General features: G+C 42.6%; 1 protein-coding gene across 1 annotated transcript in view; it reads right to left on the bottom strand.

Moving 5' to 3' along the window:
• Positions 1 to 18,035, bottom strand: part of LOC126194707 (eukaryotic translation initiation factor 2A) — a 180,383-nt gene that overhangs the window by 76,709 nt on the left and 85,639 nt on the right. Inside the window, exons 7-9 of the mRNA XM_049932946.1 lie at positions 12,832 to 12,982; positions 12,570 to 12,740; positions 1,360 to 1,534 (exon numbers count right to left, since the gene is read on the bottom strand). Of these exons, the coding sequence (XP_049788903.1) occupies positions 1,360 to 1,534; positions 12,570 to 12,740; positions 12,832 to 12,982 (497 nt within the window). The remainder of the gene's footprint in view (positions 1 to 1,359; positions 1,535 to 12,569; positions 12,741 to 12,831; positions 12,983 to 18,035) is intronic.

Here is an 18,035-nt window from a genome sequence, read left to right on the forward strand (position 1 = left end):
TGAACTCCTGTCCTGAATGAGAATTCAGTGTTTTAATCGTTTGCTCAATCAGAATTTTCTGTTGTTTCTAGTGGAGTACTGTGTGAAAGTGCTGTGGATACACTGCTGTATGGGAATGCTATCCAGTTGTTTCACCTCTACAGTATCAAGCACTCCTGTGAAATGACGCAGTACAGTAGAGCTGTATCACCATACCGCTTCTAAAACCAATGGTGATTTTTTTTAAAAATATTTATTGCCTGACAAGTGCATAAGCTGTTTCAACTGTACAAAATTTTCACCTTCAGATCAATATGCAGCAATGTGTTTTTAAGTCTTGAAGTCAATGCAGGATCCTCACTAAGACTAAAGCCACCATGCTGCACACTTATATTAAAATGGTTCTGTGGTTCGGTAGAAAGTGGTCTTATTAGAATACACTTATGATTGTGCCATTATACATGTATTTTTGTAAACAAATATTAGTCACAGGTCTCTTCATATGATTGTGATGTCAAATTTAATAAAACTGGGTATTTTGCCTGACTTTTTTTCACTTTCAGATTCGGAATTAATGTTATTTTGACACGTCAATATTTTAGGATGCTCTAATTTGCTTATCCACTAACACAACTGTTCTAACTGCCAAGTATCACATATCCACATTCAAATTATCAAGAGTAAATATCTTTTTTATTTGTCACAGACTATTTTCTTACATACTTGGCAGTTACAGAACAATGATCATTATAGCAATATGCAGCTTCTGGAGCGTTAGAGCATGACAAGATGAATATTTAATTTCCACAACACTAAAGAAAATTTTGCAATGGACATCATTGGCAGGTGTGGACTGGTGGCACAAGTTAACTCTACAAGCCACTATAAGCACATTCAATGTTGTTCAGAGAAATTTTCATTCATTTCAAACAATATTCACTGCCATTTGCAAAGAAATGACAATTAGGACAGATTATCTGTAGAATAAAACATAAAGTTTTTAAGAAGAAGAAGAAGAAGAAGAAGAAGAAGAAGTAGTAGTAGTAGTAGTAACTTGATAATGATCAGCTCCTCATATCTACTGGAGATAGCAGCAGCAGCAGCAGCAGCAGCTGCTGCTGCTGCTGCTGGTGGTGCTGGTGTTGTTGCAGCAACATTCATAATCTAAGGTTAAATCAAACTAAATATAACATGAAAAGCTTAATGGTAACCGATTCTAGTAAATCATGCTGAAATTAAAATTATTTGTAAGTAAGGTTTTTTTATTCAAGCTTTAGACAGTTACAACCTTATGTTCATGGAGACAATAACAGGAACTCTGGGTATCTCCACGACTACAACACATAGTAGTAAAAGAAATTCAGTCATAGCTTTACTTACCCATTGCCCACTCTGAGCCGTGGAGCAGTTGTGGCAGTCATGAAATGTTCACCATCTGGCGACCATAAGAGTAATGTTGTATCAGGGGCACTCATTTTTGTTATCAGCTTCTTTGCTTGTGTGTCCCAGATATCTACATAGCCTTGCAAATTACCAAAGCCTCCCAGCAAAAGAAGTAGATAAAAGTCAAGGAATACATATGATAAAAAATACTATAATTTATATGCCGTTAATACACAGTTATAACATGATGACAGTTATGTAACTATTGAGTCACTACGCCCCTCCCCCTCCTCCTTGCAAAAGCACCATATGTCTTTTAACACCAAAATATTTGCTATAAAGAACTAACAGCAAGTTATTAAATGCTACTGGCTACTGATTACCACAAGCAATTCTGGACAACTTCTAACAAAAAAACACAATCACTGCAAAACTGTAAGATACAGGGAAACATCAGTACATCTAGCAAATATGTTCCTAGTGACAGGACACAAAAATAATAATGTGAATACTAACATGAGCAGTATGCACGGTTAACTGGTGTTATGTCTGGGAAACACATGCTGTTCACAGGCAAACAGCTGTGACGTTATTAACAAACTGACAATCTCTCAGGTACATTATTTATGTACTTTTAAACTAAGAAATGACCATCCACTGTACCATTAAAACATGATAACTGACAAAATATGCAGTTTGTATGATATGTACGAACTTTACAAGAACCAAACTTATAGTTACATTACAAAGTATGCTATGAACTAAGCCAGGGTCAGCCGAGGCATGCGAAACTGCACATGTGCACAGTGTGCTGCAAGCGCATGGTCCGAAGCGTTGGCCTGCCTTAGCACTGCTCAGTCCTCCTTTAAACCATTCTGAACAGCATGATATTTGCTTTAGCCCTGCTATGTAACACTGTTTCTTCCAACATCTTACGCAGAATTTTTTGGCTGGTACACCTTTCTCCAGTTACATGGAATCTAGTTTTGGTGCTGTTTATCCTTCACTACTTATTTGTAGAATAAAGGGAGTTCAGAGGTTAAGTGGTTGTTTGCAAAAATAGAGGCTGTATAGTGATTTATAATCTTAAGTTTTAAAAATGTGTAGAAACCATAGAAGGATGAGAATTCTCAATGGTTATTTTGCAATCACATAATTGATGGGTACCACAAATTTGCAATAGAATGACATTACATCACCATGCATAAAGAAAGATTTAGTTGACGATGAAAGAGCAAAAAATTACAATAATCAACAGACTCATTGTGCTGTACATCAAGAAGTACTTTGTGCTAAATTAGCAGGCATGGAGTATGTGATGCAATTGGAGCATGTGATGCAATTGGTGGTATGAATACTAAATTTTCTGAAGTCACATGTGCTAGTAGACTGTCAGTTGCAACTGTTGTTCATGCAATTGAACGAAAAGTGTGGAGACATTATATATTATTGCGAAGTACATTGGTTAAGTCAAGGGGCATGTTAGGAATGATTTTTCAATTTAAGGCCTACTATTGTTGAGTTTCTGAAAGGAAACGGAAAGTAGGAAGGAAAAATTAGATAATCCAGAATGGATTGTAGACTTCACTACACACTGTGCATGGTAAAACACTGCAAGGTAAAAAAACATCCTCTTCCTGATTTGGTCAGGATACATTGCGAAAGAAAATCACATTGTGGTAGGGCTAACTTCTAACCAAAAAGTTGTCCATTTCCCTGAGCTCACCGGCATTAAAGAAAACATGTATTCTGAAGAATTCATGGTGATCCGTGTTGTCATGAAATATGAAGTCAGGCCACATGCAAAGACTCAGTGTTCCTTGCATTAAGTGTTGCCATCTAAATGTGGCACATTCACAGTTTTCCACTCTTTCTGATCAGATATAACAATAACATAATTTCCTAAGTGTTGGACATGGAAAATTTCATTTTCTGGAACAGATAAATGTACCTATTGGGAATATTATCTGAAATGGGTCACTACCCTATATTACATAATGCTCAAACATAAAATCTTATTTTTAATGAAACATTTTGTGTTATATTAAGCCACAATGAGATGAAAGAAATTGTTTAGACAGTTAAGAGGGAAGAAAAATTTAATTGTGATGGGGGATTTGCATGCGATAGTAGTAAAGGAAAGAGAAGGACAAATAGGAGAATATTGACTGGAGGAAAGGAATGAAAGAGCAAGCCGCCCTACAGACTTTTGCACAGACCGTAAGTTAATCATCACTAACACTTGGTTTACTGCTCATGAAAGAAGGCTGTATAAGTGGAAGACACGTGGAGACACCAGAAGGTTTCAGATTGATTATATAATGCTAAGACAGAAATTTTTGAACCAAATTATAAGACATTTCCATGAGCAGATGTACACTCCAACAACAATTCACTGGTTATGTATGGAAACTGAAGAAACTGCAAAAAGGTAGGAGGGAAGGAAGATTTTGGTTTAACACCCTGTCGACAGTGATCATTAGAGATGAAGCACAAGTTTGGAGTGTTAAAGGATGGGGAAGGAAACAAGCCATGCCCTTTAAAATGACCCATCCCAGCATTTGCCTGAAGTGATTTCGGCAAATCACGAAATCCCAAACCTCAGTGGCTGGATACAGATTCAAACCATAGTCCTCTCGAATGCGGGTCCAGTGTGCAAGCCACTGTGCCATCTCGCAAGAAATGGGACCTGGATAGGATGAAAGAACCAGAGATTGTAGAAAGTTTCAGAGTAAGCATTAGGTAATGACTGACAAGAAATGGGGAAAAGAATAGAGTAGAGGAAGAATGCGTAGCTTTTACAGATGAACCACTGAAGGCAGCAGAGGATGAAATAGGGCAAGAGGCAATGACTAGTATAAATCCTTGGATACCACAGGAGGTGTCAAATTTAACTGACAGAAGGAGAAAATATAAAAATGCACCAGATAAAGCAGGCGAAAGGGAATACAGGCATCTAAAAATAATTCTGGCCATACCTAACAATGAAAAAAAAAAAAAAAAAAAAAAAAAAAAAAAAAAAAAAAAGTTGCTCATCCTATGAAGGATGAAGTATATAAAATGGCTCCACCTCTCAGCGATTTATAGGCAATAGTACTTATTTGCAGCAATTTACATGGAATTAAATTTAGCCTGTTGGACACTTAAAATTACTGTTACATCACAAACACTGCAGCACTGAGAATTCACAATATGTACTGAAATATTCCGAGCAGAACTCAGGTAGCTGGGCCCACAAAGACTTTTAGGTCTGTACTGCAACCTGTGTTCGAGTCACTCATCAGTCTTCCCATATCACATGAATGTCATCCAAAGTATTTTATCTTTCAAAAAAATATAGTGTTTTCATCAAAGCTACATTTTGGCTTGACAAAGTATCACACTTGATTTAAAGGTACAAATTTAGTGAAGTGCAATGTACGTTCACGACACTGATTTGTATTGTTTCTGTTAGAGCTCGGACGATACTTTATGAGATTACTTTTTTAACATTCTAAACAATATAAAATGTAAACTTACAAGGCCAGAAATGTCATAATTAATAAAATGCTCCTGGCTATTATGCTGAAGTCGAACGGATTTCACCTTCAAAACCCAGTGTTTCGTCCCCATCTGAAGAGGACATTTTCATGGTGGATCGTAGCTTCTTTGAATGACCAATTCACACCCTGGCTCGCTACTGACTACAGCAAAATTCTGGTATCCGCCTTTGGCTGCCAGTCCTTGAGTCCTATAGAAATGAATGTGGTGGTCTCCTGGCTGCAAAGCATTTTCTGCAACAGCTGATCCATCAGTCTCTCCTCTTCTGTAGTTGTCCTTGTGCTCTTCTAGTCGTTTTTTGACCGTTATTTTTGTAGTACCCACATACACCTGCCCACAACTATACAGGGTCCTATAAATTCCTCCTTTTTCCAGTGCTTGGTGAGCATCCTTAGCCAATTTTAGGTCATCTTGCATCTTCTGAGTGGGTTTGTATGTTACTGAGATGTTCCGCTTCTTCAATATTTTTCCTACACGGTCAGTAATGTCCTCACTGAAATGCAGGAAAACTTTTGATTTCACCAGTACTTGAGCATTACTATGATTTCTATGCAGTGGTCTTAATGTTCTTTTCACCTCAGCGAACGAATAACCGTTCTTGAGCAATGAATGCATTGGTGAGATGTTTTAATTCTGCATCAAGCAGCTGTGGTTCGCACATTTTCCTTACTCTGAAGGGACCAGACTACTAGGGCCATCGGTCCCTTTTTCCATGAACTTGAAACCCCCACAAGGAATACAAACAAACAATGGAGATGAAAAGAGACGACACAGGACAAGAAAGATACAGACATAGACCAGACAAAAGGAATTAAAATCACACCGAATGTGACAGTGGTTGGCCGACCATAGGAAAAGCCAACCACCAAGAAATGCACCAGTCTAAAATTGTAGACCACAGGCCAGACTCAGCACAAAAAAAGGACAAACACTCAGATCAAGCGATAAAAACCCCCTGCACGAATAAAACTCTAAACTGCCATCACAAAGTCAACTGATAAAAGTGCAGGAAGCGTACCAGGCAGCTCAAACGTCTGCCTGAGCGGAGTTAAAAGCGGGCAGTCCAACAATATGTGGACCACAGTCAAAGCTGACCCAGAGTGACATACAGGTGGGTCCTCGCGGCGCAATAAATAGCTGTGCGTCATCGAGGTGTGGCCAATGCGCAGCTGGCAGAGGACAACAGAGTCCTTGCGAGAGACTCGCAAGAAGGAGTGCCGCGCACCGGTAGCCTCCTTGATGGCCAGAAGTTTGCTGGCTGAAGAAAGGGTGCGCCATTCTTCACCACAGGTGCAAAGTACCTTCTGCCGCAAAACTGACCTGAGGTCACTCTCCAAAAGGCCAATCTCCAAGACTGGTGCACCGACAGCCTGTTTGGCCAGCCTGTCAACACGTTCATTTCCCGGGATGCCTACATGACCCGGGGCCCACACAAAGACCACAGAGCGGCCACAACAAGCAAGAGTATGAAGGGACTCCTGGATAGCCATCACCAGACGAGAGCGAGGGAAACAATGGTCGTCTCAGCTCGTAAACTGCTCAGGGAGTCACTACAGATAACGAAGGACTAACCTGAGTAGGAACAGATATACTCTAGGGCGCGAGAGATGGCGACCAGCTCGGCAGTGAAAACACTGCAGCCGGCCGGCAATGAGTGTTGTTCATAATGATCCCCCAAGAGTAAGAGCATAATCGACGTGACCAGCAACCATCGAACTGTCAGTATAGACAATGTCAGAGTCTTGAAACGTGGCAAGGATTGAAAGAAATCGGCGGCGGAGGGCCTCAGGAGGGACTGAGTCCTTCGGGCCCTGTGCCAAATCAAGCCGAAGACATGGGCAGGGCACACACCACGGGGATGTAGGCAGAGGGGCCCGGTAAAGACGTGGAAGATGGAAAACCTCAAGCCCAGAGAGAAGAGCTCTGATGCAAACCGCAATCATACACCCTGACCACCGTTCCGGAAGATGAACGACCGACTGAGGGAACAGGAGACAATAATTGGGATGTCCGGGCAAGCTACAAACATGTGTAGCATAAGCGGCCAGTAATCATTGGCACCAGAACTGCAATGGAAGGACATCTGCCTCCACAAGTATGCTATTCACATGGCTGTGAAGGATGGAGTTCAGCAACCGCAATGCGGAAGGGGATGCCAAACCATAAGCCACGCTCCCATAATCTAGATGGGACTGAATTAATGCCTGGTACAGCCGTAGAAGGGTAACTGATCGGCACCCCAGCTGGTGTGACTCAAGCAACGAAGAGCGTTAAGATGCCACCAGCACGTTTGTTTAAGCTGCCGAATATGAGGCAACCAAGTCAACCGGGTATCAACAACCAATCCCAAAAACCGATGCGTCTCCACCACAGCAAGAGGTTCGCCGTCAAGATAAATCCGTGGCTCACGGTGAACAGTGCGTCGCTGGCAGAAATGCATAACACAGGTCTTGGCAAACGAAAACTGGAAGCCATATGCTACAGCCCAACACTGCGCCTTTTGGATAATGCCCTGCAGCTGCTGTTCAGCAGCTGCAATGCCAGTGGAGCTTTAGTATAGGCAGAAGTCGTCAGCATACAAGGAAGCTGAGACAGACGTTCCCACCACTGCAGCGAGCCCATTAATTGCAATCAAAAAGAGGCAGAAACTTAAGAGAGATCCTTGCGGTATCCCATTCTCCTGAACTCTGGAGGAACTATGGAGGCCGCAACTTGCACACGGAAGGAACGAAGCGACTGAAAATTTTGTATGAAAATCGGGAGGGGACCCCGAAGACCCCAACCTTGAAGTGAAGAGAGGATGCAATGTTGCCATGTCGTACGGTATGCCTTCCGCATGTCAAAAGACGGCGACCAGATGCTGATGGGAGGCAAAGGCCGTACAGATGGCAGACTCCAGGCACACCAGATTATTGGTGGCAGAGTGGCCCTTATGGAACCCACACTGAGACGAAGCCACAAGGCCCCCAAGACTCAAGTAGCCAACTCAACCTCCGGCTCACCATGCGTTCGAGCAACTTGCAAAGAACGTTGGTGAGGCTAATGGGGCAGTAGCTGTCCACCTCCAGTGGGTTCTTGCCAGGTTTCAACACGGGGATTACGACACTTTACCGCCATTGCGACAGGAACTCACCCTCAACTCAGATACGGTTGAAAAGGTTTAGGAGGCGTCGCTAGCAGTCCACCGAGAGGTGTTTGAGCATCTGACAGTGGATGCCATATCAGGCAAGCGGCTAGGGCATTTTGGAATTCCCACTCACTGAACGGAGCATTGTACGATTCAGGGTGCGCGTGTGAAATGAAAGGCTCCGATGTTCAAACTGCTCTTTCAGGGAGCGTTAAGGCCAGTGGGTAATTTGCAGAAGTGGAAGTCTGAGCAAAATGCTCCGCTAAGCAGTTTGCAATTGTGTTGGAGTCAGTACAGACTGCTCCATTCAGTGAAAGTGCAAGTATGCTGACAGGGGTCCGATAGCCATAGAGTCGCCTAATCTTTGCCCAAACCTGTGATGGAGAGGTACGGTGGCCAATGGTGGAGACATACCTTTCCCAGCACTCCTGCTTGCGTTGGCAAATGAGGCAGCGGGTTCACACACAGAGCCGTTTAAAGGCGACGAGGTGTTACAATGAGGGATGCCGCTTGTGATGCTGGAGTGCCCGCCTGCAATCTTTAATCGCCTCAGCGATCTCGGGCGACCACCAAGGCACAGTCCTCCGCCGAGGGGACCCATAAGAACAGGGAATGGGAGATTCTGCAGCAGTAACGATGCCGTTGGTGATCGAGTGAACCACCGCATCAATAGCATCATTGGAAAGAGACTCAATAGTGGCAATGGAGGTGAACAAGTCCTAGTCAGCCATATTCATAGCCCATCTGCAGGGGCGCCCAGAAGAGTGACACTGTGGCAGTGACAGGAAGATCGGAAAGTGGTCACTACTGCACAAGTCATCATGCAAACTCAATTGGAAAGATGGGAATAGGCTAGGGCTGCAGATCGAAAGGTCGATGGCTGAGTATGTGCCATGCGCCACACTGATGTGTGTGAAGGCACCATTATTTAAAAGAGAAAGGTCAAGCTGTGCCAATACTTGCTCAACGATGCTGCTTCGGCCTGTTGCCACTGATCCACCCCATAGAGGGTTGTGGGTGTTGAAGTCACCCAGTAACAGAAAAGGTGGCGGCAATTGTCCTATCAGCGCAGCCAGGACATGCAGCGGGACATCACCATCCGTTGGAAGATAGAGACTGCAGACAGTAACAACCAGAGGCGTACAGACCGGAACAGCGACAGCCTCTAAAGGTGTTTGTAGAGAGACAGACCTGCTGTAAAGGGAGTGAAGGACGTAGATGCAGATGCCACCAGATACCCTCTCACAAGCTGCCCGGTTCTTATAATAACCCCAATAGCCACGGAGGGCGGGGGTTCGCATTGCCGGAAACCAAGTTTCCTGAAGAGCAATGCAGAGGAAAGAGTGAAGGCTCAGAAGTTGTCGGAGCTCAGCAAGATTGTGTAAAAAGCCGCTGCAGTTCCACTGGAAGATGACATTGTCCATGGCCGAGAAAGTCGTGAAGGGACCAAGGAGGCAGATTACGCTGCTGGGTCACCTGCTGCCACCGATTAAGAACGTGTGTGAGTGACATCCATTGCGTCCGAGAGTCCGGCGAGATCTAGGAACTCAGCGGACGCCAGAATCTCTACCTTGCCCTCAGACACAGAGCTTGTAGGTTTTGGTGGGGTGGGTGCCACCGCAAGTTCCTTTGTCTTAGAGGTCTTCTTCATGGACTTTTCTCACTGCTCCTTGGGTTTCACTGGCTGGAAAGGCTTCACTGATTCAGTCTCTGGGACGGAGGAGGATCGCAAAGTCCTACGACCAGCTGCTTAAGGCAATTATGCCACTGCCGGGCGTCATCCTTCCCATTTGTGGAAATCTGGGAAGGGAGGGACCCAAGGGAACCCTTGCAAGCAAGAGGAGCTGAAGAAGTTGGAGACTTCTCTGGCTTAGAAGCGGGGACAGATGTCCCCGATGGGTGGGGTGGGGTGGGGTGGGGAGGGGGGGGAGGGGGGGGGGGCGTGTTGCACCAGAGGCAGGTGGCGCAGGAGCAACAGGGTGGGTAGTGCCCCCCATGGGCAAGGGGGCAGGTGGAGTTGTACGGCTTGGTGAGCCAACTGGAATGTGCTAAACTGATGGGGCTATAACGGTTGTCGTAGCGGGGGCATATGAGGAAGTCATTCGCACAGGATGGAGTTGTTCATTTTTCCTCTTAGCCTCAGTATATGTCAGTCTGTCCAGGGTCTTGTAGGGCTTGACATCACAGCGGTAGACCATCACCTTGACCTTTTCCAGTAAAGTATCACCCTCGAAGGCCAAGATGAAGGCACCGGTAGCAGTCTGATTATCCTTCGGACCCCGATGAACACGCCGGCTGAAATGAACACCTCGGAGCTCTAAATTAGTGCGCAGCTCATCATCAGACTGAAAACGAAGGTCCCTATGGAAAATAATACCCTGGACCATATTTAAACTCTTATGGGGTGTGATGGTAACTGAAACATCCCCCAACTCGTCACAAGCAAGTAACCTTTTTGACTGGGCAGAGGATGCCGTTTTTATCGATCCTGCCCCGGAGCGAATTTTGGACAAGCCGTCCACCTCTCCAAACTTGTCCTCTAAATGCTCTACGAAGAATTGAGGCTTCGTTGACATGAAAGACTCCCCATCAGCTCTCGAACAAACTAGGAACCGGGGCGAATAAGTGTCACTGCCATCCTGAGCCTCATGCTCCTCCCACGGTGTGGCCAGGGAGGGGAACGGAGACTGCTGGCAGCTGGCCACCAGCAAGAGATGATGTACCACACTTCATTGCGGATCATCCGCCGTGATGCCACCCACTCTGATCAAGGGCGCTCCCCACGGGTGCCACCCAGCCTCAGCAAGGGCCACCTCGCAGGATAGCCATTTCCGGGAGTCCCGGTGCCCCAGGGAGATAGGCATCTACTCCCTGGCATACGTGGGGAGTTAACGGCGCAGACATCAGCAGAGCGATCCCTGTGTTGTCAGGGGGCTACAACCAACAGTGTACATGGCGGCCTCATCACAATGAACTAGCTACCATGCTAGATATTAGATGCAAGGAAGTCCCCGGTCACCATCTCCGCAAAAAGCAACAATGCACAGTGCAGGGTGGAAATCGCACCCAGGAATGTATCCTCGCCCAAGAGATGGAGAACGAATGGGATAGCAATGCAACCATGAGAAAGCTGGCTAAAGGTCTCAATGCATGATGGACACAATGAACCATGTAAGGCTCCCTTCCCCAATTGGCTCCCCATTCGGAAGAATTTGGGAATATGGAGGTCAAACCCGAGAGGGGACCATCACATACAGGCCAAAACGTTTGAGACCGCTTTTAGTCACCTCTTACGACAGGCAGGAATACCGCGGGCCTATTCTAACCCCCGAACCCGCAGGGGGTGCTACTCGCTGTATTCAAATATCTGTTCAGTGCAGTGCCATGATACGTCTATGGACTCAAATGGAATACTGTTTTTTACATGCATAGCCACTCCCCCACCCCGCAAGGAACTCCCTGCCAGTTAATCTGTATCCTGGTAAAGGAACCCTCTGAATTGTCCAATTATTTAAGTGGTGCTCCGATATACCAATAATTTCAGAATCAACTTCTATGAGGAATTCACTAAATTTATCTCTAATACCTCTTATATCTTGATGAAATATGCTAATTTCTTCTCTACTTGGAAACATGATGTCCTCTGAAGGTGAGCCCTTAGTTAGAGGGACTTCCTTTAAGCAAGTATACCTAACAGTGACTTCAATCTAAAAAAGGTGCAGCTCTAACACCAACTACTACAAGAATTTTTCCATGAGTGATCCCACCACCACCCACTACACTTGTCACCTATACGCTTTGCCAGCCCCCCCCCCCCCCCCTTTCCCATACCTGTTGAGGTACTGCGATCCTCCATCTTCCATTGTTTGTTAATGCGATATGTCCTGCACATTTCCATTTTAGAGCTTTTACCATATCGACAATATCCTGAATGCCTGTTATTGCTCTTACATCTTCACTTCTTTTCTGACCTTTCTAAGTGGTACCTAGCAGTAACCTTCCCATAACTCTGAGTTATTCGTCGTTTTCTTTTGAAAAACCAGTTTAAAGTCAATTCCATATGCTAGTATTGAAAGAACACACTGATTGAGAACAGGTTTTTTAAATGTTTGTTGGCATATTAGATTTAAAAACAGTTGCAATTCTTCCGTAAGCCCTCCAAATATTGTAGAGGGAGACCAAGGTTGGAAAACAGCTAGCAGGTTCAAATGTCTTCAACTGACTAATGAATCAAAGGTAAGCCACAGATCACTCAGATATTGGAACAGTTTTTTACAAGTACATTGCAAACAAAGGAATGACAAAACATTGGATGCATGCATCAAATAGCAGTCCTTGAATATTCAGCATAATCAGCAAGTAGTAAAACACTATTCTTGCCTGAATTTAGACATAGTTAATACACACAATGAATTTGACTGTGTGTTCATTTTTATACAAAGTCTATAACTAAGTGTTAAATACAACCACAAGTTAAATATATTGTCAGAATGCAATTCAAAACACAATAAACAAAGACAAATTGCAGTAAAAAGGATATTATTCCCATGAGGATTGTAATGCACACAATTACGAGGTCCTGTGCCAAAATCAAATACTGGTTCACATTTGATATTATATAAAGTAGCTTTCGCAGGAACAAAACCATAAATAACACAGAATTCATTGCCCTTCGGACTCCACTCAACACTGTAAATTGGACCTTCTTTACCTATAAAAAAAAAAGTTGAAAGCAGTAAATGATGCTGCATATACGAAGGTATGAAAGATCTCAAAAGCAAACACACAAATGGAAAACTCACTAAGCAAAACCATCGCAGTTTCGCCTTTAGTGCTGATAAAATGAAGAGCTTGTTTTCCATAATATGAGGATCCTGTTTTGTCAACCTCTGTACTTGTCATTAGCAGCACACCATTTCCTTTCTTATTCCACATCATTTCAACTTTATCAGCCTGAAATGTAAGAGTTTGTTACATAATTACACAAATACGACATAACAAATTTTCTACAAAACATATTTATTATTAATTTTTCCATCAAATCAGTGTCTCAAAATAAAGAAAATTTTTCCATGAAGTTTTGGGAATGGTCACACAAAATATCAAGGCAAGATGTCGACATCATCTGGCTGCAATCCCAAAACCTCTTGGAATAATACTGAGAAAACTTCAAGACACACAAAGGAAATTCTGTTTCTGAAAACAAATTGTGTGAAAGAAGTAAATTACTGTCTCTATGAAAATATACAAACAATATTATGAAAAGGATAGTTGCTACTCACCATATAGTGGAGATGCTGAGTCACAGAAAGGCACAACGAAAAGACTTAGAAAGTTAACTTTCAGCCAACAAGGCCTTTGCCAGTACAAACATGCACACACTCACACAAACACAACTCACACATACACGACCACAGTCGCTGGCAGCTGGAACTAGACTCTGCCCAGAGTCTGGCTCCAGATGCCAGAGACTGTGGCCTTGTGGGTGTGAGTTGCATTTCCAAGAGTGTGTGCATGTATGTATGTTGGCTATTTTGACAAAGGCCTTGTTGGCCGAAAGCCATTTTTCTGACAGTCTTTTTGTTGTGCCTTACTGCGACTCAGCATCTCTGCTAAATGGTGAGTAGCAACTATACTTTTCATTATACTGTTACATTCCATCCCAGATTTTCCATTGTTTAAGAAAGACAAACATATGCACAAGCAAAACAGTTATAAATCCAAAGCTTGGCTTTGACAGACTAATTCCTCATTATAATTGATCTTATCAGAAGTATGTCCTTGCTCTCTTCTTATTTCAGTAATGAATTATCAAGCCATACTAAGATGACTGAAGTTTAGCATGAAATTAGTGTCTCACTTTCTGGCCTACTTCCATAATGGTATCAAAGCCTGTTCCCATGATACTATTTTCTGTTGCTGTTGATATTACCCTATATTCAATTGAGCAGATTTTTTTTTTTTTTTTTTTTTTTTTTTTTTTTTTTTTTTTTTTTTTTTACACTTCACTGACCCCCACTCTATCTAAAATGAGCTTTTGCATTTTCCTTTTTGGATTTTCTAGCCCATTCATAGAATGTTATCCCTTTGTCGCTTATTCCATCTTTTCCTCAAGTTCAGCTCCCCTTTGTCAGTCGCCTCACGGAAATCCGAATGGGGGACCAATTTAGTATCTCTTGCCAATGGAAAGATAATCATGACACTTTTTCAATTACAGGCAACATCCCCTGTGGATACACACTACGTGTCTTTAATGCAGTGGCTTCCATTGTCATGCTGTTGATCATTGCTGATTCTTCTGCCTTTTTGGGGCAGTTTTCTAACACAAGGACAAGTGAGTGCCCTGAATCACTATATGTTCCTCTAGCTACTTTGACAAGGCCATGGTCTGAGCGAGGGCGACTTCTTATGCTAGTAGTCTTCAACTGCCACTGCTGACGATTTTTATTCAAAATTTAAGCTGTGACTGAATTCGAACCTGTGATCCAGGACGTCTTGCATATTAGTCAAAGGCTGGATTAACATGATGGAAGGAAAGGAGATTGGAAGAACTGTATTCCATCATTACTATTTGTTTTCTTGTGACATGACACACATGAAAAGGCTGAAAATTAGTGACTATTGGTGCAAAGACTTACTTTTGGATATTTCAGTTTTCAGCTAAACTATGTTGGTTGGTTTGTTTGGGGAAGGGGACCAAACATTGAGTTCATTTGTCCCATCGGATTAGGGAATGCTAGGGAAGGAAGTCAGCCTTGTCCTTTCAGAGGAACCATGCCGACATTTGCCTGAAGCGATTTAGGGAATCATGGAAAACCTAAATCAGAATGGTCGGACACCAACTCGAACTGCCATCCTCACTAATGCAAGTCCAGTGTGCTAACCACTGCACCACCTCGCTTGGTAAAAATATGTTCAAAGACGGTTTTTTCAGTTAATTCTGAGAATTCTTAACTTCAGCTACAACTCTGCCAGTGACAGGGACAGGTTATTCAATACCAGAAGCATTCCAGAATGAAATTTTCACCCAGCCACAGAGTGTGTGCTGGTATGAAACTTCCTGGCAGATTAAAACTGTGTGGCAGACTGAGACTCAAACTCAGGACCTTAGCCTTTCGCAGGCAAGTGCTCTACCGGCTGAGCTATCCACGCGTGACTGACAACCCATCTTCACAGTTTCACTTCCGCCAGTAACTTCGTCTCCTACCAGGAAGCTTCAATAGATGCATCGTCGATAATGTTTGTACAGTACTTCACAGTGCACAGTTTGTCCATATCAAAAGCTGTGCATTGACAAAAACCTCTTACATTTCAAAGGGCGATTATTTCTCAAATAATATATCCCACCCAAAAGAATTAGGTTCAGAATAAAAATATTTGTACTGTATGAATGTTGGACGTATGTGTTGGATTTATTGTGTAGACAGGTGCAAAACAAAATCTGGCTTCCACAAACTGGGGAAAAGTGAGAGTGTTGTGGTAACACTCATGGAGTTGTATTCTGAATGGAGACACACTCTTAGTGTCAACAACTACCCCAGACCTGTTTCTCTGACTTATGAACTGTGGGATAACCACTTTTCATGATGTTCTCAAGAACAGGCACAAGATGCCAAAACTACAGCACAAACTGAAGCAAGAAGAAAGAACTGAAGCAAGAGAGCACTTGCCCGCGAAAGGCAAAGGTCCCGAGTTTGAGTCTCAGTCCGGCACACAGTTTTAATCTGCCAGGAAGTTTCATATCAGTGCACACTCCGCCACAAAGTGAAAATCTCATTCTGGAAGAAGAAACCAAGTTTATGTCCACTGATTTAATGCTTGCCATGAAGTGGGGCAATAAAAGTGAAGTGTGAAACTTGACAATCTGGAATATCTCATAATAGTTTAAGATGGGGAAAAACTAACAGAAAGACTGGTCAAATAACCAAGAAACTGTACTGTGTTGTAGATTTACAATTAGAGTATGAGGCACTGACAAGCAACTGAGTTTGCCGAATCAGTAAAGAAGACTGAGGTGGTACAAGAAATTCATTTTCCACACATTGGACCTGTGCATTTTTAATGGTCATGCTTTTTATGAGGTAGTAACAACATGAAAAAAGTTTCATCTGCATCTGGTGAAACCTTGTTCAAGCTAATGTCACACAAGAGTAAAATCCAGCAGAAAAGACAGTCGATGATAAAAATTGCCTATTATTTACTGGGAGGCATATTCCAGATATTGTTGAGAGTGAACACTCAAAGACAGATATGCCAGTTTGCCTGTGGGTAGTTTGCCTGAAACAAAAAGTACTGCAAGAAACCAGACAAGAATGCAGAACATGCACAATAGCATTATATGTTATCTCATGTTTTACAATTTATAATTATAAAAAAAGAAAAAATAGTTTGACAATGACTAACTGTATAGTAAGGATGACCTTACATTGAGAATGCTTTAAAAAAAGAGAAGGCAGAACGCACGCGCGCGCGCGCGCGCGCACACACACACACACACACACACACACACACACACACACACACAGAGAGAGAGAGAGAGAGAGAGAGAGAGAGAGAGAGAGAGAGAGATATGGGGGGAGGGGGGAGTAAAAGTCAAGTATGTCCAAAGCATGGATCAAACAGAACGATAGAAAATACATACTGAAGATGTAAAAGATAATCAAATACTGAAAAGGTCTTGACTTAGAAAATTCTCTACATATGAATTACTGTGCTAGTAAACACACAAACTTCTCAAATTTAATACGCTGTAATATCTATTTAGCATATTAAGTGCGAAAATTAAAAACACAACATACATTGTGTTGCTGGAATATGTTTATACAGAACAGCCTATTTGCAATGTGCAACTTTTATTTGGACACCTACAAAAAAGAGTCAGATTCATTTATCATTTAGTTTTGAGGGCTGCCAACAGAAAGTTTTGGGGTTTGTGCTTGAAAGGTAACAGTACTTCAAAGGAGTTTTCTGGTACACACATCTTCTCTTGAAATTTGTTTGCAAAAGAGTTACTGTCCTCACACAGATGAATAAGAATGGTTGGACATTTCATTTTCTATAGCTGTTGGAGTCAAGGGGCATGAAAGGAAAGCAGTGGTTGAGAAGGTAGTGAGACAGGGTTCTAGCCCAACCATAGTGTTATTCAATCTGCACATTTAGCAAGCAGTAAAGGAATCCAAAGAAAAATATGGAGAAAGAATTAAAGTTCAGGGAGAATAAAAATAAAAACTTTGAGGTCTGCCAATGACGTCATAGTTCTGTCAGAGGCAGCAAAGGACTTGGAAGGACATTTTAATGGAATGGACAGTGTCTTGAGAAGAGGATGTAAAATGGGCATCAACATAAGCAAAACAATGATAACAGAATGTAGTCTAGCTAAATCAGGTCATGCTGGGGGAATTAGAACAGGAAATGAGATGTAGTAGACGAGTTTTGTAAAATAACTGATGATGGCCAAAGTAGAGATGATATAAAATGTAGACTGGCAATGATAAGAAAAGCGTTTATAAAGAAGAGAAGAGTGTTAACACTGAATATAGAGTCAAGTGTTAATATGATTTTTCTGAAGGTATTTGTCTGGATTGTGGACAATAAACAGTTTAGACATGAAGAGAATATAAGCTTTTGAAATGAGGTGCTGCATACAAATGCTGAAGTAACTAATAAGGAGATACTGAGCACAATTGAGGAGAAAACACGTTTATGGCACAATATGATCAATTAATAAGACACATGCTGAGACATCAACGGATCACCAGTTTAGTATTGGAGGAAAGCGTGGGCTGTAAAAATCATAGAGGGAGACAAAGACCTGAATATAGTAAACAGATTCAGAAGGAAGTAGGTTGCAGAGATGAAGAGGCTTGCACAGGTTAGACTAACATGGAGAGCTGCATCAAATCAGTCTTTGGACTGAAGACTACCACCACAACAACAACAAAGTTTATTTCATAATTTACATTTACAAAACTCACTATTGCTGTGCCAAAAGAAGTTCATTTGGAGA

This window comes from Schistocerca nitens, chromosome 7, assembly GCF_023898315.1.
Source record: "Schistocerca nitens isolate TAMUIC-IGC-003100 chromosome 7, iqSchNite1.1, whole genome shotgun sequence".
Lineage (NCBI taxonomy): Eukaryota > Metazoa > Arthropoda > Insecta > Orthoptera > Acrididae > Schistocerca > Schistocerca nitens.